General features: G+C 37.3%; 2 protein-coding genes and 1 pseudogene across 2 annotated transcripts; all 3 read left to right on the top strand.

The window, feature by feature from the left end:
- The first annotated feature begins 1,252 nt into the window (after positions 1-1,252).
- LOC101832842 (olfactory receptor 4A16-like) lies at positions 1,253-2,197 on the top strand. The gene has a single exon (XM_005064977.2). The coding sequence runs from the start codon at positions 1,253-1,255 to the stop codon at positions 2,195-2,197; it is 945 nt and encodes a 314-aa protein (XP_005065034.1).
- A 9,596-nt stretch (positions 2,198-11,793) lies between these two features.
- Positions 11,794-12,861, top strand: LOC101828509 (olfactory receptor 4A15-like). The gene has a single exon (XM_040744915.1). The coding sequence runs from the start codon at positions 11,794-11,796 to the stop codon at positions 12,709-12,711; it is 918 nt and encodes a 305-aa protein (XP_040600849.1). The 3' UTR covers positions 12,712-12,861.
- A 13,591-nt stretch (positions 12,862-26,452) lies between these two features.
- On the top strand, positions 26,453-27,381 carry LOC101828768 (annotated as a pseudogene).
- The last annotated feature ends 206 nt before the right edge of the window (positions 27,382-27,587 follow it).

Raw genomic sequence — 27,587 nt, 5'->3', positions numbered from 1 at the left:
TAGGGCTACTAAAATATTCTTATAAAGTACTGACCAGAACTAATGCCTAATTAATCACTTTGGTGATTTCTAAAACAAAAAAATTAATGTGTCAAAAAAAGCTAACTGGAATGCAAATCTTATATTGTATCCAGTACTATCATATGATTATTACCTAATTTCTACAAGGTCAAATAGTATTATATGTTTGTTATTGTGTATGTTACAATAGATAACACCTCATCATCTCATTTATGGGTGTTATATATTACATGATTTTAAGAAAGAAATATAATTATTTTGGGTTTGTTAGTAAATGTATTTTATAATGAAATTGCCAAATGCAAGGAAATAAACGTATAATGTGTTCCAGAAACTTGATACTGACTTTTATTAGTGAACCTTAAAATGATCCAAGCAAAGTTGTTGGGATATGAATATAGAATTGTTACTTGCTATGAACCAGATTCATAAAATAACTATTTTAAATTGCGATTATATTTTATGAACTATATTAAATTATTTATTAAATAATTTTCAGTAAGAATGCTAATCCTTTAATTAAAAAAAAAGAGTAAGACAGTTTTATAGCCATCAAATCTTTAATGAATCAGATAATGTTGTCTCCAATGTATTATATTATATTATAACTTTTTGATGCTGTTTAACATCAAACTCCTTGAAATTTAATATGAAATTTCAAAAGAGAAAATTCATTTGAGATATTTAGGAGAAAATGTAAAGATGCAGTTTCATAGCTTTGAGATGGATATGCCTGGAGCAGAGCAGCCTGGGGATTACACAGATAGTATTATAAAGCTACTCCTCTCAAAATAACAACCAATTCAAATGATAGACTTTATATTAGTCAATGAATTCTACATTTATTTTCAACCAAGTATATAGATTTCTTAAAATTAGCACCTTTCCCTTGACATCACTGATACTTGTGAAAAACTATTTTAAAGAAGAATTCTAGGTATATAACTGTGGAACTTTTGTTTGGTCTTAGATACAAAAATCCACTTAAGTCTGGACAACAAACCTGTTTGCTGGGGCCTCAACAAAATCACCAAAGAGAAATATTGTTATCAGTACATCAATGGTGCACCCTGTAAAAGTAATTTGATAGACAATTATTAAAAATCAGTTGGGGTTTACAACTAAAAACTCAGGATGCTGTGGATGATAAAATGATTCCTGGACATGTTCACAATTTCCTGGCAGGTGTTATCCTGAGTTACTATCTCTGAATCTACTCTTGTGAGACTAAATGGGGCAGAGCAACAATGTGACAGAATTTGTGCTGCTGGGTCTCACTTCAGATCCTGCTGGGAGAAAAGCATTGTTTGTCATGTTTTTACTTATCTACATTGTGACAATGGTGGGAAACCTGCTCATTGTTGGTACAGTGTTTGCCAGCCCCTCCTTGGACTCCCCAATGTACTTCTTTCTTGCCTGTTTGTCACTCATGGATGCTGTTTATTCCACGGCCTTCTCACCCAAGTTGATTATGGACTTAATCTGCAACAGAAGAACAATTTCAGTTTCAGCTTGCATGGTACAGCTCTTTGTAGAGCACTTATTTGGTGGTGCTGAGGTTTTCCTTCTGGTATTCATGGCCTATGATCGCTATGTAGCCATCTGTAAACCCCTGCATTATATGACCATCATGAAACGTCGGGTTTGCATTCTACTATTAATGGCAGCCTGTGCTGGAGGTTTTGCCCACTCTTTTATTCAAGTAATCTTTGTTTACAACCTCCCTTTTTGTGGCCCCAATGTCATTGATCACTTTATCTGTGACATGAACCCATTACTCGGATTAGCATGTACTGACACTTACTTAATTGGCCTCACTGTGATTGCCAATGGTGGAGCAATTTGTATGACTGTCTTTATCCTTCTTCTAGTCTCCTATGGGATTATTCTGAACTCGCTTAAGACCCATAGTGAGGAAGGTAGACGTAAAGCCCTGTCCACTTGCAGCTCCCACATCATCGTTGTTGTCCTCTTTTTTGTTCCCTGTGTTTTCATGTATGTTAGACCTGTCTCCAACTTTCCTATTGATAAATCCTTGACTGTAGTTTATACGATTATCACCCCCATGTTGAATCCTTTAATATATACTCTGAGAAATTCAGAGATGAAAAATTGTATGGAAAAACTTTGGTGTGAAAGATTAACTATGAAAAGATTAAGATTGTTTCCTTGCTGAACATACTAATTCTAAAACTAAAATTAGGCAATAAATTCTAACAAAAGATGATGTAATTTGTTCAGGGAATTCTTTTTAGGTATGCTTTTCTGCAGACAAAGACATTGAGGAGCAGAATTAATTTTCTGTTGAGATCAGACTTACAACTATTAATTTTTACTAGGGCACAGAAAACAGGGGTTTATTATTTTCTAAGCAGTCAATTAATCAATATTTTGAAATTATCACCGACATTCATGAAAAATCAATGAGAATAATCCCTAGGAAAAAAGTTTTTCTAAAGTAATTATTTGTTATATGATATGCCTGGATGATTTTAATACCTGTGCACTGCTTCAGGATTCCTTGTTTTTTCCTGAGTCAATGTTAAAACATTTTCCATTTTATGTACTTTAATGCTAGGTGATATTGTGATTAGCTAAAGATATGAATAGTTTCCTTATATGAGATTCAATTGAAGACAGCACTATAATACAGTTCTAGTTGATAGAATGGCTATAATTTGAAACCCACATTATGCCAAGTTGTGAAACAATTCTTGTTTTTCCACCAGTTACGTATATCAGTTTTTCAATATTTCAAAAAATAAGTATCAATAAAACAAAAATGTTGTTTACTATAAACTGTTTTTACTAAATGTTACATTTCATTTGGTATTTAATTATAGATTTTAAGCTTACTTTTTTTTCAAAATTTCGGTTCTTTATTTTTTCAGTCTACAGTGTGGTGGATCATCCATACTCTCAATACAGTAAATTTTATTATTTATTGTCTTAATGTTTGTTATTGAGAGGATATTTAGTAGATATAGCAGTGTAGCATGAATTAGGCTGGACACCCAGGTTTACTAATTTAATATACATCTTAGAACATTCATCCTTTAAAAACATAAATTTATGCATATCTATGATTCATGCAAATTATTTTGTATCTTATGTTGCATTATTATTGAAGCCATCGAAAGTAATTTGTCTAAGTGACTGGTATAATCCCTTTCTTGTTTCCAAAGGTAATCTCATTGCTAAGCTTTGTATATATTTGCATATATATGCATATATTTTATGCAATATTGATGAATGCAGTTTTTATGTTATTATTTAGCATTTCACATAATTATTGAGATAAATTATAATTATTTTATTGTATTTTAATATATGTGTTGCTTAAATGGTACTTTTTGTTTTTCCTCATAACTTCAAATCTAATTTTAAAATTTAGAAGAATTCAATGCAAGTTATTGATTAGTGTCCCTATGATGTACAATGGAATCTTAAACTGAGTCCTCTAGTCTAACTGAAAATTTGCATCATTATACAAACTGAGTTCTTTATTGGTCTAAATAACTAGAACCTGGAGCCAGACAGAGGAAAATGCTGAGAGACCAGAGAGAAGAAAGAATATGCCGCTATTATACCTTACCTCCTTAGCATCTCTGCAGACAAGAGCATGAATTCACATTTCTTCCTGCCTATATTCTGTTTCCTCTCAGCTAGATAGCTCACTTCCTATTTCAAGAATTCTATGGTTAGCTATTGCAAGATCCATTCTCTGACCTTCAGATAGGCTTTATTTGTTCAAGGAAAATATCACCACATATCCCCCTTTTTGTCTAAATTTTTAAAAAGGTTACAACTAATATGAGAAAACTATCACCACATCATTAAATCAACATTTTTTCATTCTTTTGGGTGAGTAAGAATGGAACAGGAGGAATCAGGGGCAAGGAATGGGGAAAGAGAGCACTGAAATTGAAGGCATTTGTGGAGGGTGATGTAAATTTAGTGCAATAGACACTCCCAAGGATTCTAAGAGGGTGACCCCTACAAAGACTTCCAGTAATGAAGAGTTCAGAGTCTGAACTGGTCATCCTCTGTAACCAGGTAAGGTTTCCAGGTATGGGACTAGGGCACTTAATGCTTTTGCAAAAGACCTGGTGGCTTACAACTATTTGTAACTCTAATTTCAGGGAATCTGACACACTCTTTTGACTTTATGGACATGAGGAGTATGGCTATTGTTTATATACATGCAGGGAAAACACTCATACATATTATGATAGTAAACAGGATTTAAGTCCCACTCCACATAGTGAAAAACATAACTTCTACCATTAATTGGCCAAGAGTCTATGACTAGAAGAGGTCATACATCCTAGGGGAGAACCAACTAGTATAATTCTGCTAAACTGGCATAATACTTTAAAAATTTCATACATGAGAATTGCATATAACAACTCCTGCTCCTCCTTTTCCATCCAACTCCTCCTGCTTCTTCGACTCCAAAATTTCTATGACATACACATTAATATATATTATACCTAATATATATGATGGATACAGATGTTTGTACTTGACTTTCTATGAGTTCTAGAAATTTTTGCCTTGTATAAATAAATCTCATGTAAATATGATAGTTAGAATGTAATTGGTACAATTCTTAAGAAATGGCCCTACTAGGAGGTGTGCCTTTGCTGAAGGAAGTGTGTTATTGAAAGGGTGGAGTTTGAGGTGTCCTACACTCAAACTACTAGCAGTGTGACAGTTCACTTCCTGTCTCTTAAGGATCAAGATTTATTTTCCTTTACACTCTCAGATCCTTCTCTAGCACATGTCTGCCTAAATATTGCCATGTCCTGTCATGACTTTAATGGACTAAGCCTCTAAATTGTAAGCCAAACAATTAAATGTTATTCTTTAAAAGATTTGCCATGGTTATGGTGGTATATCTTCATAGCAATAGAAAGCCTTAGACAGTATATATGTATACTGTCATTTACACTATATACTAAATAGTAATTTATGATATATATATACACACACGCATATGTATATATATACATAATTTAGAAATGGAAATCATCAATTAATAACACTGAGTGGCCCTGAACTCTTCTGAACTCTTATTTGAATGCATGGGAGTATATTTTGTGTTTTCCTATAAAATGTGTTCATTAAAAACGGACATTACAGGAGGAGTTGCTGAAGGAGGCAAGGGCAGGAGTATCAAGAGTTTGAGGTCAGCATGCGTTAAAAATGGTTATTCTGTACACTGATGTCATGATAGAAGCAAATAAAACCTTTCAAAGCAGTTACAAAAGCTATACACTTTGTGTTAGACATCAGTGACCCTCATGCTAGTCACATTCATCTACCGTTTAAGAAATTCAATGATGATAAATGAGAAGGAAAAGCTGAATCAAAAAAATGTCATATCATTGTAAAGTGAGCCATCACTTGACCATTTTCTCACTTTGTAGACACACATCTTCTGGAAAAAACATCCTTCTCAGATATATGCTTTTATTTTCCTTTCATACCAGGTATGATTAATTCAATTTACATACAAACTGTGTTTATACTATTATCATTATTCTTTTACAGTTAAATCACTGTAGTTTACTGGTTATATATGCTGGGAGTTTTATATATTTTCTTAAAATGACATGACTTCATTTTCTTATTTAGAATAAATAAAGCTCACATGGACATAGTGCCATGATAGAGTTCTGACACAGCATGTGTGCAGCCCTAGTTCAGTCCCTTAAGATTGTGCTGTTCAAACTAAACAGAGCAAACCTATTTGAAAATGGTTGCATATTCTTGCAATTCAAGCACCTAGAAAGTAGAAGCAGGGGAATCAAGAATTCAAGGTCATCTACATGAGATCCAGTACCAAAAATGAAAACAATGATGAAAAAAGTCATGAATTTGAAGGAAAGCAAAGAAGTATTGTATATGTGCTTCATGGAATGGAGAAAATAGAAAAGAGAAATTATGTAATTATGATATCACAAATAAAAGAAAAATCCTAAAAAGAAAGAAAAAAACCCAAAACCAAACAGCAAAAACTAAACTCAATTTACTTCAAAATTCCAGTACCTAATTCTCAGTAGACATTACTAACAGACTAACAAATGATCCACATATCCATTAATGTTTCACTTTGTTACTATCTATTAGGGAAATGAAAATAAGAGCTAAAAATAGTTGTCGTTTCACATCTGTTAGAACAGTTGCTGTCAAAAGGCAGAAGGTCTGGCTTTGGTGGTAACAGCCTATTAGTCAAGCATTTGGAATACTAAAATAAGAGCAGAGTTCCATGGTAGACCTTTGTAAACATAAAAAACACCAAAATAATACATGAATTGCATAAATCAAATACAAAGTAAAATTAATGTTGGTGATAGTGTGGAGAGAAAAATCCTCTGTACTCTTCTTGGAGATATTGAATCATGAGTTATTATGGAAATAAGTTTGGAAAAGAAAAGAAACGTTGGAGATTAGACAAGTTCTGTTCACAGTTCTCCTGTCACAGCTCTTTTGTCTGGACTTCATGGACATATACTTTCACATATATGTAAACTCTCATGTAATAAAACATGAATTATTAAAAGTAAAATCTTTTTAAATATGAAAATAATCATTATCAAGGAATGTTACTTCTGTGAATTTAGACAAATACAAATCTGAAATACAACTGTGCATGTCCATATTCAGTGTTGTTTTATTTTTAAAGATCAACATATGAAAACACGGAAATTTCTTGGCCTGGGGGAATGGATAAGGACAATGTGATTTACAATAACACACTATTCAGCCTTAAGGAGGAAAGATACATAGCCATTTGTTACAATGTATATTGTTAAACTAAATCACATCTCTATCTCAAGTACAGAAAGCAGACAATGCATTATTTCAGGTTTGTGGGGTGTTTAGTAGACTTACAGAAGCAAAGCATAATGCTTGTCAGAGCCTGGAGGATAAAGGATAATGTGAAATGCTTCCATTTTAATATGTAGGAACAATGATTGTACATTTTAGCTATTATGGTTACCTTAGTTATCAACTTGATTACATTTGGGCATATCTATGAAGGACTTTTTTGATGGGATCACATAGGGGAAAAGACCCACACTAAATTTTAGACATACCTCCTGATCTGGCTTTCATAAAAAGACAGGGAAGAAGGAAGCTTTTTTTCCTGCTTGCTCTTACTCATGCTGGTAAGTTTATCCCACTTCTGAGGCATTCCTTCAATAGCATTAGAAACTTTTTCTTGGGATTTCATATAGACTGAAGACCAGCTGGGATATCTAACACTGTGGACTGAACAACAATCAGATTCTTATATTTTTCATTTGAATATTGCTGTCATTGGACTACAACACCTCTTCTATTATATTAATTCATTCCATTATGTTTCTCTAGAGAACCTTGACTAAAACAATAGTTTATAACATTATCTACTGTTTATAAATATGAAAATCATGACAAATAGATATAGTTATTTCTAACTACAAAATGATTTAAAGAAATAATCAGTCACTTGAAGTGATAAGTGTGTTATTTACTTACTTATAGTGACCATTTCATATAGTAGACATTGACCAAAATATTAGTGATATACTTGAAATACATGTAATTACCACTTTTAATTTTACACTAATAAAAATCTAGAATAGAAGGAGCCATTATAAGTTTAAAGTGAAATCTGGCACTAGGGAAATATCCAGAGATCTACAAGGATGACACCAACTAACAATCTAAGCAATAGTGGAGAGACTGCCTTGAATTCCTTTCCCTGATAATGAGATTGACAACTACCTTATATGCAATCCTAGAGCCTTCATCCTATAGCTGATGGAAGCAGAAGTAGACAACCATAGCTAAACACTGAGCTGAACTCCTGGAATCCTGTTGCAGAAGGAGTGATGGGCAAAGGTGTCAAGACCAGATTGGAGAAACCCACAGAAACAGCTGACCTGAACAAGGGGGAGCTCATGGACCCCAGACTGATAGCTAGGAAACCAGAATAGGACCAATCCAGACCCCCTGAATGTGGGTGTTAGTTAGGAGGCCTGGGCAAACTATGGGGCCTCTGGTAGTGGATCATTATTTATCACTAATATACAAATGGACTCTGGGACCCCATTCCACATAAAGGGATACTGCCTCAGTCTAGACACTTGCTGGAGGGCCTACTTTCTGCTCCAAATGATACACCAGAGTTTGAAGATACCCCATAGAAGGTCTCAGCCTCCCTGGAGATCAGAATGGGTTTGAGATAGGGAATTGGTGGGGGAGCAGGGGAGGAGGAGAGGGAGAGGGAAATGGGATTGACATGTAAAACAAGATTGTTTCTAATTTAAATAAAAAAGAAGAAAAGACTTCAAAGAAAGTAAACAATATTGTTGATGTTTCTAAAACATGATTATATACAATATCACTATAGGCAATTAAAGTTCTTAGTAGAAATTTTTACCCATAAAGCATATTCCAGTGGAGATTTATAGATTAGGTTGCTATATTTGTAAACAATTGGTTAAAATTTAGTCATTTTTGTTATCAATTTTTAGATGAATTCCTACAGATACTTATTTTAGGTGAGTAAAATTTTTTGAAATATGTATTAATATGTGTGGTAGACTAGTGACTGCAAAATCCATTTCAGTAGCTATTCTCTGAGGTATCTGAAAGAAATAGACAAACCTTCAACTTGTATTCTCTTTTTCTACCCCTGTACTCAAACACAGTCTACTAGCTGGCCTCTAAAACTATATAAACTTGAAATTTTCCCTGTAAGGAAGATCCCTGCATTTGAATTAAGCCTTTGGTAACTAGTTCAAAATTAATATCAACTGGGAAAATTAATTGTCAACTGGGAAAGTGTAGGTTAAACTATATACTCACTGTGATTTTTATGTGTGAGATTTTATACAAACTCTTTTTGGCCCTGATTAGACTTTTTTATTTGGTAAGTTCTCCTCAAGTTGTTCACTCATGATTATTTTCATCAAAGGTTATGCTTCTGTAAATCTATAGTTGTTTTCCTTGGGGGCATATCTGGAGATGCATAACCCTAACTTCAGTATTACAAATAAAGTCCCAATGATTCTAATTAGAGGAAAATCACCATTGGAGATACAATGATATGATAGTTTGTCATTATGTGCTGTATAAATATCCACAGGTTTTGCTCTTCCTTTAGAGCATTTGTCTATATCAGTATTCATGTATCTGGGTTTTCAAAATCTGAAATGATAAACCCAAAAAAGAATGATGGGATGCAGATTCAGGCTATTTACATCCTTCAGGGAACCTGAGTTCAACTATACCTACAGATTTCTATACCCTAGATTCCAATGTTTTAAAGGGTATTTTATTATTTTAATTTTCTATGTAAAACATAAATTATAATTAGTTTTATTATGCATTCACGGTATCCAACAAAATTCACCCATGTATCCTCAGCATGCATATTTAATATTTTTTATTATTTCAAGAATTTTTTCAAATGAAAGATTTCAGATTTCTATGTTGCAGATCCATACTAAAATTTTTGTCATTATAGCATATTCCAAACATACAATTTAAAAGTCCCAATAAGGTGAAACAGTTTTATGTATTTTTTCTGAAAGACCGAGCAGTCAGAATTCTTGCAAACATGAAGGTGGAAGCAGTTCAAAATCCAGATTGGCACCTGTATAATTTTGCTCCTTCTTAAGAAGTGGAATCAGTGTGTGAAGTTGTCATCATTCAGGACCAGTAATCAGAAACCATACTCCTGAATTTGGGCTGAATGAACATGCCCTTACATAGGTAACTAACGATATAGACTTATTTGCAAGGGTCTTTTAACATTTTGTATATGAGGTGGTGATAATCATTCCTGTTAAGGATTCATTGTGACTACCAAAATGTATGTGGAGCCAAATAAAACTGCAATGCTTTTGGATGTCTAATGTTATAAAAATCTGGAATATGCTTTCCTGATTACTGTTTTAACAATAAATTTCCAGTGTAACTATTTGCAGGATCTTCCACTGGACAGGAAATTGATAGTGTCAATTCAGATATTCTCTTAGCAGTATTTAATGTGTTGAATATTAGAGGATAATGTATCGCTGCTGTAGTTGAATGAGGGTATTTTAAAAAACTAACATAACCCTTAAGCCTGTTGCTACTTCAGTTGACATAAATAACAGGACAAATAAGAGGAAGTATAAAACAGCTTTCAGGCTTAGCGAAGTGAGGAATATACAAAGAACACAGAATGGAGGTAGGTGCTCCCTTGAAAGTAATATAGGGCAAGAGGATAGATTTATTTTAAAGGGACATATGTAAGTGTAATGAAAGGATAATGCAATATAGGTAGAAAATTGATGATATAGTAAACATAGGGGGGATGCAAGAATAGTGTTTTTGGGAATGCTAAAGAGGTGTGTTGGTGAGTTAACTCAACTGGTAACAGTGCCTGCCATGGAACCTGATTACTGATTACTTGAGTTTCATCCTCCTCCAGGACCCACGTGGTGGAAAAAGAGATGTAATTCCTGAAAATTGTCCTCCTCCTGTGTGCTAAAGCATATATAAGTATATATTATATATTAGCTTCATATATGAAATCAATTCTGCATCCCTCCTTTGTCTCTCTTCCTTTCCCTCTGTCTCTCTCTATTGATCATTTCCTCCTGTGAATTTCATCCTATCATGTAACACTCCTTGCTTCTTCCTGAATAAACAGTATAAATATAAATGTTTGCAAGAAAATATATTATTTCACATTTTCTCATATAAAGCATTTATAATAAATATGTATCATATCACTTTATTGTAATTTTATGCTTAATTCTGTTTTGTTCAACCATCTTTTGGGTGTAACTGTTATCTTTTTAAATAGATATTTTTACATAATAGATTTTGTGTTCTATCGAGTTATTTATTAGCGTTTAAAATTTATTTTGCTTCCTGTGATCATAAGTAAAACAGCAAAGTGCTTCCTCATGTTCCATGACTTCAATTTCTTTGGAACAGGCTTAAAGGATACAACTGGTGAGATGATAAATACTTCTATTTTTTCATATTTCATGTCAAATTGTACCCAAAATATAAAATTTACATTGTATTTCAGAATACGAACATGTTCTTTTAAACTACACAAGTAATCTGTTGTTCATTTGAGAGTTATAGACTCGGTTATGATTTTTATTTTTCTGCTTATATTTGAATTTCAGCATCCTATAGTGTTTTTCATTTTCTACTAATATATGAATTTCAGTATCCTATCATGTTTTTCATATATTTGGATATATTTCTATTAATTTCTCTTTAAACATTATATTTTTCATTTAAAGTCTTTTTATATATTTTGATTTTTGATATTATAATATTACCTATTTTGTTGTCTTTTATTATTTTCTTGCATGCTTTGTTTCTTTTATGTATTTACTTGTTTTAATTTTACATTATATCCTTAATTCATATTATTTTGTTTTTTTTCTTATCGTGCTAGCTTCATGTCTGTTTTCTCAGCTACTATGTAGTTGTAAAATCTAGGTATAAGAGCTCATTCATTTGACAATTTGTTCTTTTCCAGCATATGTCTTTAATTCTTATATATCTTTCAAGTAACCTGTAACATCACTGAATTTGCAGACTCTTATTTGTGTTATCTAAAAGTTCTGGAATAAAATAAATCATGATCTCTGTATTCTTATTTCCAGAATGAATAAACAACTTTTTAAAATTTCATGAAGTCACTGGTATGATTTCCAATAATTTGTTTGACTACTGACATAAAAATATACAGAAGAATATATGGAACAAAGAAACAATGTGACTGAGTTTGTTCTCTTGGGCCTCACTCAGAGTCCTGAAGGCCAGAAAATATTATTTGTTGTATTCTTGGTCATCTACATTGTGACTATGGCAGGCAACCTACTCATTGTTGTGACTGTTGTGGTTAGCCCAAGTTTAGATGCACCCATGTACTTTTTTCTTGGTTACTTATCATTCATGGATGCTGTTTATTCAACTACAGTTACACCAAATATGTTTATAGACTTACTCTATGAGAAAAAAACTATTTCTTTCCAAGCTTGCATGACCCAGCTTTTTATAGGACACTTATTTGGTGGTGCTGAGATTTTACTCTTGGTTGTCATGGCCTATGACCGGTATGTGGCTATCTGCAAACCCTTGCATTATCTGACCATCATGAACCAGCGTGTGTGTGTTCTGCTATTGTTGTTAGCCTGGGTGGGGGGTTTTGTGCATGCTGTAGTCCAACTTCTTTTTGTATATAACCTTCCTTTCTGTGGTCCTAATGTCATTGACCACTTCATCTGTGACATGTACCCCTTGTTAAAACTGGCCTGCACAGACACATATGTTATTGGCCTCACAGTTGTTGCCAATGATGGGGCAATCTGTGTGGTCATCTTTATGCTGTTGCTTATTTCTTATGGGGTCATTCTTCACTCCCTGAAGAATCTCAGTCAGGAAGGGAGGCGCAAAGCTTTATCCACCTGTGGCTCCCACATCACTGTGGTAATCCTCTTCTTTGTTCCCTGTATATTTATGTATGTGAGACCTCCTTCTACTTTACCCATTGATAAATCGTTGACTGTATTTTACACTGTTATTACCCCAATGTTGAATCCCCTCATATATACTCTGAGAAATGCAGAGATGAAAAATGCCATGAAGAAACTTTGGACAAGAAAAAGGAAATGAAGTGAATAAAATAAGTCATAAAATGATGGCTGCTAAGAAAGGAAGTTAATCTCTAGGGACTGTTACTCTGATAGAATACTTGATCTCAAGTCATCCCTTCTAGATGACATACAAGCAACACTTACTGGATTCAGAAAGTTGTATTTATAAAGAAACAAATAAATATGTAAATATATATGAAACAATAATAATTGATAATAAGAGACCATGATTTTTTGAGAGAGTGAGATGGTATGGGTGGAGTTCGATGGAATAAAAGGAATGGGGAATTATTTTGCAGTACTCGTGAATGAAATTCTCAAAAAACGATAAATAATTAAATTTTAAAAATAAGTAAATATAAATGGTGAAGAAATAATTACAGATTACTCATATACACAATGTGGAAATCAGAAGATTATTTTAGAACACTTTCTCCTCAATGTTAATAACTATGCATAGTAAAAGCAATTATTTTTTATTTTTTATTGTTTATTTTTAAATTTAAATTAGAAAAAGGTTGCTTTACGAGTCAGTTCCAGGTCCCTCTCTGTTTCTCTCCCCTCCTCCTGTGACCTCCTCCCAATCCCCCTCAATATCCTCTCATTTCCCCAGGGAGAGTGAGGCCCTCCTTGGGGGTGTCCACAGTCTGTCATTTCATCCAGGGCAGGGCCTAGAACCTCCCCCAAGAGTTCAGGGTGAGAGTGCATCTCACATTGTTGGATGGGAGTCCACATTCCATTTGTGTACTCGGGATAAATACTGATCTACTGCCCAAGGCTCAATAGATACACAACTTTAATCTCAGGACTCAGGATTATGAGGTAGATGGATCTCTGTTAGTTCAAGGGCACACTGACTACATGAAATTGATCTAGTCTTAAAAGGAAATACTCACACAAAGGTGATCCCAGCCCCTGGGATCACATGCCTTTAATATCCATACTAGAGAGGTATAAACGACAGGAGCAGGGCCTCCAGTAGTCTGTCTCAGGATTATTCTCTAGCCAAGTTGGGGATTGCATAGCAGTCTGAGTAAATCTGAGGAACAGTGAAGTCGGGAACAGTTTGAGAATCGCCCCTTTTGTCTGAGCTGACAAAGAGGTAACAGCTAGTGGCTTGGCTGCTTTGCTTTTCTGATCTTCAGCTTCAGGCTTAAGCCTCAATATCAGTCTCTAGGTCTTTCATTTGTCATGGTATAGTCCTTGGTGTTTGTTGTCCCTCTCTGTATTCCCTCCCTTACAGCTCTCTACCATTCTTCTCCCCATTTAATCCTCTAGCTCTTATCTTGCCCCTTTCTCTCCCAAAATATGTGTTCTATTTACCTGACTTTTGAATATCATCTTCTCGTACCTCAACCCCTTATTCTATACCTAACCTCTACTGTTATTTGGATTATAGCATGTCTATTGAAGGCTTAAAATCTGGTATTCACATATCAGAGAACACATACAATATTTAGGGGGGTATTGGGTACCTCCCTCAGCATGATTTTTCTTCTGTATTCATCCATATAACTGCAACTTTCATTTTTAACAGCTGAGTAATATTCCATTGTGCAAATTTACCATAATTTCATTACCCATTCTTTCATTGATGGACATGTATGCTGGTTCCAATATCTGATTATTTTGAATAGAGGACTCAGTCCTAAGTGGGATGCATTCACTAAAACCCTTCTGCCTGTGATTATGGAGCTGTACAGAAGAGGTGATTGAAAGATTGTATGGGAATGGATGTCTTTAAATTAATACTCTCTTTAAGTTATAACAGAACTGATACAAATATGAATTTACAGAAACTGTGGTAGCCATAGTGGTCCAAGCAATTATAAGGGCAAGTAGATAAGACTCCCACACCAACCCAGAAGAAGCTATTTCCAATTCACAGCAGCTTGCTAATAAAAAATAATCACTTTTCTCCAAAAGAGTCTCATTTGATATATTAGACACACTTAAGGATGATGTTATTTTCCACCCACCATGATAGCAGTCTGCCTCTGGCATCAAAGTAGTTACATCATCCTCTGTTACCAGGTGCCTCTCCACCATCAGCTATGTGACATGTGCATTGTCCATCATTTTAAACATCTAGCAGACCTTACACACAGACCTCAAAGCTTTGCTTCATTTATTAGAGCCCCTCTTTGACCCTATCCATTGTCAAGGTTGTATTTTACAGGTTCACTCCTCCTGGCAGACATATGCTAAGGCCAGTCCACAGCGGGCCCTCCAGATATGTCAGTTGGTGCACTTCAAGGACACCAACATGGCAAGGACTGGAAGGCGGACTTCACCCACCTGCCCATTCATAAATATGTCTGTTATCTCCTAACTCTTGTTGACACTTTTACAGGATAAATAGAAGCATTTCCCTCATCCTGACAGATATGATATTTCAGGTACTCCTGGACCACATCATTCATCCATTTGGCATGGCACAGACACAGGAACAGACAATGGACCAGCCTTAACTTAGTTTCTTTTTATCTAAATAATTTTGTTTTATTCATAACAGCTAGAAATTTTAAATGAATACCCATCAACAGGCAAATTAATAACTAAATTATTATATAGTCACACAATTGACGTGTTTGCAATACAAGGACATGACATACACGACAAGGATTAATCTCAAAGAAGTTGTACTGATCAAAAGACCACCAAAGCATTCCAGAGTATTCTCAAGTCATTGCTATATATACTTGGAAGCTAATATTGTCTCTAGTTGATTAATCTCAAAATAAAGGTTTAAAAAGGTAAGAGTCTTTTCGATAAAATTGCTTACAAGAAGTTGCCTCTGTGTGCTCTGCATGACCCAGTAAAGAAGGAACAGGAAAAGAAAAATATGGATTCTATCCATTCCAATGAGAGGAGAGAAAGCTTCAGAAATTCACCAACGGAGTGACAAGATGGTTGAAAGCATGGAAAGACAGAAGGTGACAGGCCATAAAGAAGCGAGCCCTGCGGAGCACAGCTGCAGGTGCGCGGGTACAGCTGCAGATACACGGGCACAGCTCCAGATACACGGGCACAGCTGCAGGTGCGCGGGCACAGATGCAGATACACGGGCACAGCTGCAGATACACAGGCACAGCTGCAGATACACGGGCACAGCTGCAGATACACGGGCACAGCTGCAGGTACGCGGACACAGCTACAGATACACGGGCACAGCTGCAGATACACAGGCACAGCTGCAGATACGTCGGCACAGGTGCAGATACACGGACACAGCTGCAGGTACACGGGCACAGCTACAGATACGCGGGCACAGATGCAGATACACGGGCACAGATGCAGATACACGGACACAGCTGCAGGTACACGGGCACAGCTGCAGATACACGGGCACAGCTGCAGGTACACGGGCACAGCTGCAGATACACGGGCACAGCTGCAGGTACACGGGCACAGCTGCAGGTACACGGGCACAGCTACAGATACACGGGCACAGCTGCAGGTGCCCGGGCACAGCTGCAGATACACGGGCACAGCTGCAGATACACGGGCACAGCTGCAGATACACAGGCACAGCTGCAGATACACGGGCACAGCTGCAGATACACGGACGGACACAGCAGCAGGTACACGGGCACAGCTGCAGGTACACGGGCACAGCTGCAGGTACACGGACACAGCTGCAGGTACACGGGCACAGCTGCAGATAAACGGGCACAGATGCAGGTGTGGCAGGAAAAGCGAAGCCTCATTCCAAAACAGTCTCTCTTCTCTCTGAGTTGTAATGAGGAGGTGCTCTCAACAGTAGACTGCTTGTTTTAAGCAGTTTTAATTTTATTTATTTATTGTGTATACAGCCTTCTGCTTGCATGCCAGCAGAGGGCACCAGATCTCATTCAAGGTGGTTGTGAGCCACCATGTGGTTGCCAGGAATTGAACTCAGGACATCTGGAAGAACAGTCAGTGCTCTTAACCGCTGAGCCATCTCTCCAGCCCCTCGTTTTAAGCAGTTTTAAGAGCGATCCAAACTGTGAGGACTAATCTCCACTGTCAACTTGAGTAGTTTCTTCTTTGGACCACAAGCTCACAAAAAAACAACACGGAGACTTACAATATTAACTATGAAAGCTCGGCCTATAGCCCAGGTTTGTCCCACTAGCTCTTATAACTTACATTAACCATTTACATTAATCTATATTTTGCTTTGTGGCTTTACCTCTCTTTCTTCGTGTACCTCCTGCTTCTTCTCCACATCCCCTGACCTCACTCCCTCCAGCACCTAGATTCATCTCTCTCTCTCTGCCTGAAATCCCGCCTCACCTCTACCTGTCTGCCTTTGGCCACTCTGATCTTTATTAAACCAAGCAGAAGGTGTCTTGGCAAAGACACATCTTCACACTGTACAAAAAGATTATTCCACAACAAACTAGTCTAGATTTGAGGTCACCATGAGATACTCCTTGGAGCACATCTGTGACTTAACTGAGGAGGGAAATGTAAGTGGCACCACTCTGGAGTACAGCTCTAGGTTGACGAAAGAGGGAGAACTGGGAAGACAGATCAGTCAATGCTTGCCCACAGCATGACAATCTAAGTTTAATTCCCAGAATTCACAGTTAAAGGAAAGGACAGTAGTGTTGCTTGCAATCCTAGAGCTGAGGAAGCAGAGACAGGTTCCTTTGGGCTCACTGGCCACCAGCCTGCTCATAAATCATGGTGAGCTCCAGGCTACCATTTATTTATCTAAACAAATAGATAAATAAAAATAAGGTAGAAATGCAGAGAGATGTCTCAGTGGTTAAGAGTGCTTCCTGCATAACCATAAGGATTGGAGTTCAGATCCCAGCACTCACATTACACGCTAGGAATTGTACACACAGACATACACATATATGTGTGCACACACACAGACATTACGTACAAATAATAAATAAGTAAATATGATAAGAAAGGAGGAGAAGGAGGAATACAATGAGAAAACAAAGTGGAATGCCCCTAAGGAACAATACGGGAAGTTGACCTCACACATACACACACATGTGAGCACCTGTGCTCACCTCTCTGCTTCCTAAACATAGACATAGTGTAACCAATCATCTGTGTTCCACTGCTGTGTCTCCTGTGCCTTCATGGACTGTATCCCCTCAAACCATAAGCCTTCTCCTCTGTAGGTCACTTTCTGTATTTACTATGGTAACAAGAAAAGTAATGACTACACAAAGCAACAGAGGCACAAATCATAGCCAATACAAGAAACTTGAAAACATAAGCAACATGGTTCCTCCAAAAGACCCTCACTCCTCAACCTCCAAATTTAAAAATACTGAAATGAGTAGAATTTTGGATGAAGAGCCAAAAATTTTATAGTAGAAGTAACCTATGATCTCAAAGGGACTATAAACAAGAAGATAAATAAAGTAAGAAAATCAATTCACAACCTGGACAGGAGACAGTACCAGCAAAATGGATTAGAAAGTCAGCAATATGGATAAAAAGCCAACAATATGAAAGAAAAAAAATCAACAAGAAAATTGATATTCTTCAGGAGGAAAAGCCACAAATATAAATAATGCTGAGGACTGTATCTATGTTGGGTAGCCCACAACCACCTGTATCTCCATTTCCAGGAAATCTGACATGCGCTCTCTGTGGGCACTGCACTTATGTACACAACCCCAGTGCCAGCCTTAACTTGTAAAGTAATAGAATTCATGTCAGAAACTCTCAACTTTTCCTCGAAGCTCCACACCCCCTGCTGTCCACAGTCCTTGGGAAAGATTGAGAAGGTCAAGAGACTTATCAAGCTCTCCTCTGAACTCAGGTTATCTTGGCCCTTCCCTCTTCCCATTGCTCTATCTCACCTCCAGGAAACCCCACATTCTAGAGGCCTAAGAACTTTGGAGCTCATTTATGGAAAATCCTTCCTCCTCAATCACTACCTCTTGGCCCAAACTCCTCCACTGGCCAGGTACCTCCTCTACCTCTCCCTTCTGAGGTCCCTTCTTTGTTCAAATGCTGACAACTATTCCCCTGCCCCCATGTCATTAGATCCAACTGCCCCTGAGCCTGCCTTATACTCCCCAGGGGACCCAGTACACCTCAAACAGCTACCTCCCAAGTCTCTTGAGTCCCAACGGACAGGACTTTGACTGCCAAACTCTTGAAACACCGATGCTGGTACCATCTCTCCATGTTTGAGAGCACCTATCCAGAATCAATGGTCTGTCTAGCACCTGGTACCCTACACCTTCCAGTTCTCCCAGATGTTTTCATGAATGAACTATTTGCTCTCCTGCCTTGTTCATACATCTTTGTCAGTACAACCAGGACACATCTCCATTCCATTCCTGCTGATAATCTCCACTATTCTCATGAATAGCACTGTTAATATCCTGGCTTCTCCCTTTCCCAGGGTCCTGGGCAACCTGATACTGTTCCTACTCCTGACCCCTCTCCTTCTCCTACCTTAGTGTTTTCTCCATCAAACCCACCTGTCACTCTGTGCCAGCACTCTCCTGGACCTGTGCCTTCTCCTTAGGGAACTTTTCCTCATTGTGGGGCTTCTCTAATTCTCAGGTTCTCCCCCCACCCTGGAATAGCTATTTTCCATGCTATCTTCCCTCACTCCTGGATCTATCTTTGACAGGTGATCCCTCCTCACTGACAGCTCAAAGGCTGTCAAATGTTGCGTGCCTATGTCATGCATTTTTTAAGTGTTTACATAAGGACTCTGCATGTAGAGGCCACGAGGAACTGAGCCAAAGGCATCTCCATGACTCCAGTTTCCAGGACTCCAACTGTTGAGCCTAGTTCTAAACTGCTCTCTTTCCCTTTATAAAGCAAGTTCACGCCTGTTCTGTCTTCCCATTTCTGCTCCTGACTGGTTAACGTGTACCTCCAGACCCCCCTCTCTCTCCCTTTCCCAAGAAATTCCATGCGGGTTTGGTGAGTTTGGTGGTTTGTGTTTCATCGCCCAAAGCCACATCAGAGACCTACAAGCACCACTCATAGCACTCATACTGGCATTGATTTTTTTTCTCCTGGTAATTTGCCTCCTCAGCTCCTTCAAGGAACAAATGCCTGAGGTCTCCAGGATGGCAACTAACAGAATGCTTCTTCAGCAGGTGCCCACTGAGTCTCTCACTGACTCCCTGATACCCTTTCCCATGTCATCTTACGCTCATTTGAAGTCACCACATGTGAATCCAGTGTCCATATACCCAAGGAATCTGAGATATTTGGGTGGAGCTCTGCCTCAGGGGGCACCCTCACTCCTAATCCTGCCCAGTCTCAGAAAGCCTGTGAAAAGGCTTTTAAAGAAAAGACCATGTGGTTTTCTGGTTCCTTCTCCTTGTCTCCTCTCTGGGCAGCCAGGACACCATCCAGAAGCATTTTACTCAGTAAACCTTGTCTTTTAATTCTTAATTTGTCTTGGTTTGATTGGCTGTGTTGGAAGAGACTTAATATCAAGGTACAGAAGCCTTTCACCTACCCACTCCCAAACTCGTTAAAGTTACTGTTAGCTCCTGCTGTTCCAGAAAAGCATTTACAGCTTGACCTGCAGCCAGGTGCCTTTCTACCCTCAGCCATGCAACACCTGCACCCTTTAAAAGTGCTAGGCTTGGAGAGGGAACAGGGATTGACATGTAAAACAAGCTATTTAAAATTAAAATAAAAAGTGATTTAAAAAAAAGTGCTAGGCTTTCACAATCCCCTCTCCTTGTCTCTCTTTTTGCCTGTTCTTTTTTTTAATTTTTAATTTTATTATTTTAATGTTAAATAGCTTCTTTCACATGTCAATCCCAGGTCCCTCTCCCCCCCCCTCCTCCTTACCATCCTCCCACTCTATGGCCACTTCCTTCCACATAGGGGATGTCTGGAGTCAGTCATTTCACTCAGGGCAGGGTCCAGGCACTCCTCTAAGAGTCCAGGCTGAGAGAGCATCCCTCTTTGTGTTATGGACACACGATGTCTGTTTGTATGCCAGGGGTAAACACTGGTCGACTGCCCAGCACCCCATAGGTTGCCCAGGCCTCCTCACTGACTCTCACACTCAGGGGGTCTGGATCAGAGCCATGCTGGACTCCCAGCTGTCAATCTGGTGTCCAAGAGCTCTCCCTTGTTCAGATCAGCTGTCTCTGCTGGTTTTGCCAGTCAATTTGCCCATCTCTCCTCTCTCACTGTCACTGGGTTCCATGGTTCAGTTCAGTGTTTAACTGTGGTGTTTGCCTCTGCTTCCATCAGTCACTGGATGAAGGTTCCAGGATGGTTATAGACATCAAGTTCATTATCAAGAATGGACATTCGAGGTGGTCTCTACACTATTGCTTAGCTTGCCAGTTGTTTTCATCTCTTTAGATCACTAGAGGTCACACTGGTGCCTGATCTGTCTTCTAACCTATGATTCCCCCTTCCCCTGTCCTACCCCCCACTCAGCCTTCCTGTTCCCTCATGACCTACTCTCTCTTCCTCTTCTCCTCCTCTCTTCTTCCCAGCTCCCACTCCCCCACACCTCTCACAGTGTTCCCAATCTGTTCAGAAGATCTTGCCTCATTCCTCTTCTCTTGGGGTACCATGCATATCTCTTAGGTTCTTTCCTGTTTCCCAGACCCTGTCAGTGGAAATGCACACTGGCACTATCCTGGTCCATGTCTAAAATCCATATATGAGTGAGTACATACCATGTTTGACTTTTTGTGACTGGGTTACCTCACTCAGGATGGTTTCTTCTAGTTCTGTCCATTTACCTGCGAATTTCAAGATTCCATTGTTATTTTCTGCTGAGTAATACTCCATTGTGTAAATGTACCACATTTTCTCTCTCCACTCTTTAGTTGAGGGGCATCTAGATTGCTTCCAGGTTCTGGCTATTACAAATAATGCTGCTATGAACATAGTGGAGCAGATATCCTTGTTGTGTGAATTTGCATCTTTTGTATATATGCCTAAGAGTGGAATTGCTGGGTCTTTTGGTAGATTGATTCCCAATTTCCAGTGGAATCTCCATAGTGATTTCCAAAGTGGCTGTAGGAGTTGACATTCCCACCAGCAGTGGAGGAGTGTTCCCCTCTCTCCACATCCTCTCCAGCATAAATTTTCTTCGGTGTTTTTGATTTTAGCCATTCTGACAGGAGTATGATGGTACCTCAAAGTTGTTTTGATTTGCATTTCCCTAATGGCTAAGGATGTTGAGCACTTTCTTAAGTGTCTCTTGGCCATTTTAGCCTCCTCTATTGAGAATTCTCTATTTAGTTCTGCACCCCACCTTTTAATTGGATCCTTTGGTGTTTTGGAGACTTGCTTCTTGAGTTCTTTGTAAATTTTGGAGATTAGCCCTCTGTCAGATGTGGGGTTAGTGAATATCTTTTCCCATTCTGTGGACATATTTACATATATAAATAAATTCATTTAGCATTATTTTTTTCATGTGTCTGCAGTGAACATTTAAAATAAGACTGCTATAGAGGAATGCTATGCTGTGCTTGGGTGCTGGAGAAGAACAGGCATGCTCTCTCCTTCTGAATCTTCTAAGTATTATTGCCTTCCTAAATATTTGATGATTTGCATCTCATGTTTTATGTTTTATCAATCATTCCACATTGGAATTTTTCTTTTCTTATTATAGGTTGCTTACATTATTAAGAATTCTCATCCTGTCTCTTGGCAGAGTCTCTATCCTATAGGGCCTTGTCTAGTGAAGAAACGTCTTTGCAATAGATGGTTGAATTTGAATTTGTTTGAAATGTTTTAACAAATAGCTGTATTATGACCTGCTAGTCTCAACTTTAAATAAGTGATGATGTAAAAGTCATAGGTTGTATCTGCACATATAAATGGAGGAATTGTTCTCCAGGTAGAATGGCCCAAGGGCATTGTAAGTACTCCATTTAATATAAGCTAGTGGATGCCATAATTGGACTCCAGTCCTCAGTCTATCATGGTCTCTTGTTACATCTATGACTTCTCCCAGAAGTTTGTGTAAGACATTTACAAGTAAGTTTTTAATTGGGAAGGAAGACCAAGTATTTCCTAGGAGGATGATACTTGAGAAAAAGTTGAAGTCTGATTATACTTATGGAAACTTTTCCTTCATCTTCTTATCTAAGACATTAAATTGAAACCTGGCTGTGTCAACAGAGGGCCTAAAATTTATGCAGTGAAGTTTAAACATGTCAGCTGTGAGTCCTCATAGTAGAGTCATTTTTGGTTATTTCACAGGAAATGATTAAGGGAAAAACTATGTGCTTTTTTTTTTTATGAGACAGGGTTTCTCTGTATTGTTGCGGAGGCTATCGGTCCAGCCCGTTCTCGAACTCACAGAGATCCGCCTGCCTCTGCCTCCCGAGTGCTGGGATTAAAGGCGTGCGCCACCACCGCCTGGCAACTATGTGATATTTTAATCTTGCTAAATTGTGCATTTGTATATTTGAGCTACCAAAGAGTGGTCCAGACCAGGTTGATTTTCACTAACAGACAGAGTTTTACACACCAAATATATCTATTTCTTCACGAAGCAATTTTTCCTATCTGGTAAGAATTTTTATCGTTAACTATATAGTATATGTTCACTTTAAATGATTTTACATTATAAGCATTCACCTTGCACTTTTCTAACTCTTTGGAAGAATGACTTAATGAGAAGCAGGTGCAAAAACATTGAACCAGTCATCCACTGTTATTACTTCTAGAACTAGACATAAATTATTTATATATTTTATTATCATACCATATCTATAGGTGTGATATAACAACCTGAGTGAAAGAATCATAGCTTATGTGAACCAGGAAAAGACTCAAAATGTACCCTTTCAAAACAACTAAGAATGAATGCTAGATGCAGATCACTGTGATATCTTGCAATAATCTGAAGACCATATATTGTCCCATGGGGCAACTGAATTAAATAATAAATCTACCAAAACACAAATATTATTCTGACAATACAGAGTCTGTTTTAGTATTATATTTGACTGGCATTTATCTTCTGTATTTGCAATAGCAATACATATGTATTTATGCATGCATATATGTATGTATGTATGTATGTATGTGTGTATCAAACCAAACTCTTTAGTACCCAATATTTTTCTTCATGAGATATTTGTATTTTGCACAGTATATGTGCATATAATTTGTTTTAGATATGAGAATTAGAAAAATCAGGCACCTTCACAACCATGCTACAATATAAAATTCCAATGTGTACCCTGACCCTGAAGATTATGTGCAGTTTTATAAAAGACATGAGCAAGAAATTTAGTATGGACTCAGAAACAAACTCAGGTTCAAAACATTGTCTAACTACTGCCAATTAGACAGATGTGTAAAATTATTATCATAAAATACTAGTCTGGCAGGGTGGTCATGGTGCACACTTTTAATCACAGCACTTGGGAGATAGAGGCAGGCAGATCTCTGTGAGTTCCAGACCAGCCTGGTCTAAAAGGACCGCCTCCAATGCCACAGAGAAATCCAGTCTCGAACCCCCATCCCCATAAAAGAAAATACTAGTGTGGTATTTTTATCATTATATAGTTTATTTTGAGAAAATCATTCTTATTTTACAATTTATAATATAATATAATTGCAACATTTCTGTCTTCTGTTTTTCTCCCCCTAAACCTTCTCAATATGCCTCTTTGCTCTTTGAGAAAAACATATTCTTAAGAACCTGTGTTAATTTTTTAAAATTTCTTGTGGCAAAAATATTTGACAGTTGACACAATAAACTATAGTTCAAATGCTAGTTTTTACTATGCCATGTAAATGATTAGACTATTAAATAATAATCAGGAATGTCCATCTTTCCAAAATGAGAACTGAAGTATGAGAAGAAGCAAACACATGCAAAATAAATTATAGCTTAAGGAGGACTGGAGATCATAATTGTACTTATGTCCTGCAAAACGTGTGCCATACTCAGTCTGTTTCTTCAAGGATGGGTCTGCTGAATGAGATGAGGCAACAATGTGAATGAGACATGTAGAAGGTTCAACATGGTTACCATCTTGTGAAATACTAGATTCTCTCTGGCCCTGTTTTGCTTATCTTACATTAAGAACTACTTTTATTATTTTGTTTACACTCATAATGATGAATTATTTATGATTTATTAAACCTTGCTTGAGGATTCAGAAAATAAAGTAACCAGAAGCCATAGAATCCAGTCACACAACTTTAATCCTAGGACTAAGATTTAGAGATAGACTGATCTCTGTGAGTCCAATACCACCCAAATCTACACAAGAATGAATCTGTCTAAAAGAGAATTATAGTTCACACCTTTAATCCCAGCCCTAGAGGCTATAAAAAATCTGAGCAAGGAATCAGGAGGTGGAATTCATTCTCCACCTACACTGAAAGTAGAAGGCATTCATTCTCCAGGCACACCAAAGACAGATAGCAGTCTGAGGCTTGGTGATGAGCTCCTGGATCAGCCCTTTTATCCCAAGTTAAAGGTGAGAGCTAGTGACCGGCTGCTTTGCTTTCCTGACCTTCAGTTTGAACCCCAATATCAGTCTCTAGATCTTTTTTTTAAGTGCTACATGCTGTCTTTCTTGTCTTGTTACTTGTTACTCTAGGCTTCAATTCTTGTGTGTGTGTGTGTGTGTGTGTGTGTGTGTGTGTTTGTGCGAGCGCGTGTGCATGCGTGTCTCTGTGGATGACTATGTCTTTTTTGTGTATGCATAATGTGCACTTCTCATTTTTCACATCCATGTCCTAGTAAGTGTGTGTGAAGTCCACTTATTTGCTTCTATTCAAAAAAGGTAAATATTATGCATACTTATAAATGTACTTAAACCAAATCAAATTCATCTAATACATGTTAAACTCATTTTAATCTAAAAATTAGTTCATGGTTAATAGGCATAATATTTTTATATCATGGTTTATATTTATAAATAGTAAATTAATAGAGATTGTATTATTTATTTAGTTCAAGTTTCAAGGATGCACTTTATTAATTTAGATTTTGCTAGTGTTCACCAGTGCTCAGGGTACTTTATGTTTGCTTCAACAGAAGTTGGTGGTGTCATATCTCCCCTGGGAAAATCATGAAACAGATGCACAGAGAAGTTAATGTATTTGCTGATGTCCACACTGGTGGTGAGTGAACCTAGGTATACAGCAGGCACAATGTAGTTCCAGAGTACCTGTTATTCACTGCTATACTCTTTTTTTTCCCTTTGGATCTTTGCACACAATGACGGGGAGACTCAGAGTTGGTATTTGTTCACTGCAGTCATCATATTCCCGTGATTACTAGGTAACACTTTCCAAGTAATATCAACTAATTTGTGAATTTTTATTTGACGATGACTAATGGAAAGAAAAAAAGTCAATGAAAGAAAAACTCAGGATATGACTATCAGCAGTGTAGACTCTTTTGAAAGAAAGGATTCAGATGTCATGTTGTTCAATCTTTTTATTTCTAATTGTGCAAATGGAAACATATTAATATTTACTCATTGATAATGACTCAAGCCCATGATTTTCACAATGAACTTAAACTTTTCCCTTGGTTATCCTGGTTTTTGGAGTCTAAACATATTAGTTTTATTTTCTATATTCTCCTAATGTAAATGCTACAAATAAGGAAATTTTACATACAAAATACTATTTTCTATATGTTAAAATCACATTCCTCTCTTTACTATTTATCTCTTCATTTTCTATTATCAGTTTCCTTTTCACTGAAGATGTGCTTAAGGACAGAATAAATTCATGTACTTTTTATAGTATCATTGCAGATCCTCTTCTCCTGAGCTTCTCATTGTGACAGGATCCACATATATATATAAATGGGACAGAGAAACAATGTAACAGAATTTATCCTCTTGCGACACACTCAAGATACAACTGGACAAAAAGCATTGTTTGTCATTTTTTTTGCTCATCTACATTGTGACGATGGTGGGAAACCTGCTCATTGTGGGGACAGTGGTGGCCAGCCCCACCTTGGACTCCCCAGAGTATGTCTTCCTTACTTATGTGTCAGTCATGGATGCTGTTTATTCTACTTCCACATCACCCAAGTTGATTATGGACTTGCTTTCTGACAAAAAGTCTATCTCATACACATGGTTCAACTCTTTACTGAACACTTATTTGGTGGTGCTGAGGTCTTCCTCATTGTGGTTATGGCCTATGTTCACTAGGTGGCCATCTGTAAGCCCCTCCACTATTTGAACATAATGAATTGGAAGATCTGCATCTTTCTGTTAGTGATAGCTTGGGGTGGTGGGTTTGGTTTAAGTTATTTTTGTGTCTAATCTCCCTTTCTGTGGACCCAATGTCATTGACCAATTTATCTGTGACATGGACCCACTACTGACACTAGCATGCAGTGATAATTTCTTCATTGGTCTTACTGTGGTTGCCAATGGTGGAGCAATCTGCATAATCATTTTTATTCTTTTCCTAGTCTCCTATGCATCATTCTAAACTCTCTTAAAAGCTACAGTCATGAAGGGAGAAGAAAAGCCCTATCCACCTGTGGCTACCACATCACTATGGTTGCACTGTTTTTTGTTCCCTGTATTTTCATTTATGTTAGACCAGTATCTAACTTTCCCATTGATAAATCGATAAGTGTGGTATTTACAGTTATTACTCCCACGTTGAATCCATTAATATACACCCTGAGAAATCCAGAGATGAAAGATGCTATGCAGAAACTCTTGTATAAAAAATTACTTCAGGTAGAACAAGAGTGCATTCCCCACATTGAGCACTTTTGTTACAAATATTAAGTAACAAAGAGACAGTAGATTTTAATAAATGGTTTTCTGCCTCTTTCATTCCCTACTGAGTTAATACTTAGATTGTTGTCTGATAAAAAAGACCAACCTTGAAGGAAAGATGGGAGCATATGGGAGACTCTGGAAGTAGGAAAGGGATGATAGTAATGTAACTAAATTACAATCACAGAAGTAA

This window comes from Mesocricetus auratus, unplaced genomic scaffold, assembly GCF_017639785.1.
Source record: "Mesocricetus auratus isolate SY011 unplaced genomic scaffold, BCM_Maur_2.0 Super-Scaffold_100004, whole genome shotgun sequence".
Classification (NCBI taxonomy): Eukaryota; Metazoa; Chordata; class Mammalia; order Rodentia; family Cricetidae; genus Mesocricetus; species Mesocricetus auratus.
This window is presented reverse-complemented; position numbering and strand designations above follow the sequence as displayed.

What these genes read in the sequence shown, in the direction of transcription:
- LOC101832842 (XM_005064977.2), top strand. Translation starts at nt 1,253, where the DNA reads ATGGGGCAGAGCAACAATGTGACAGAATTTGTGCTGCTGGGTCTCACT.
- LOC101828509 (XM_040744915.1), top strand. Translation starts at nt 11,794, where the DNA reads ATGGAACAAAGAAACAATGTGACTGAGTTTGTTCTCTTGGGCCTCACT.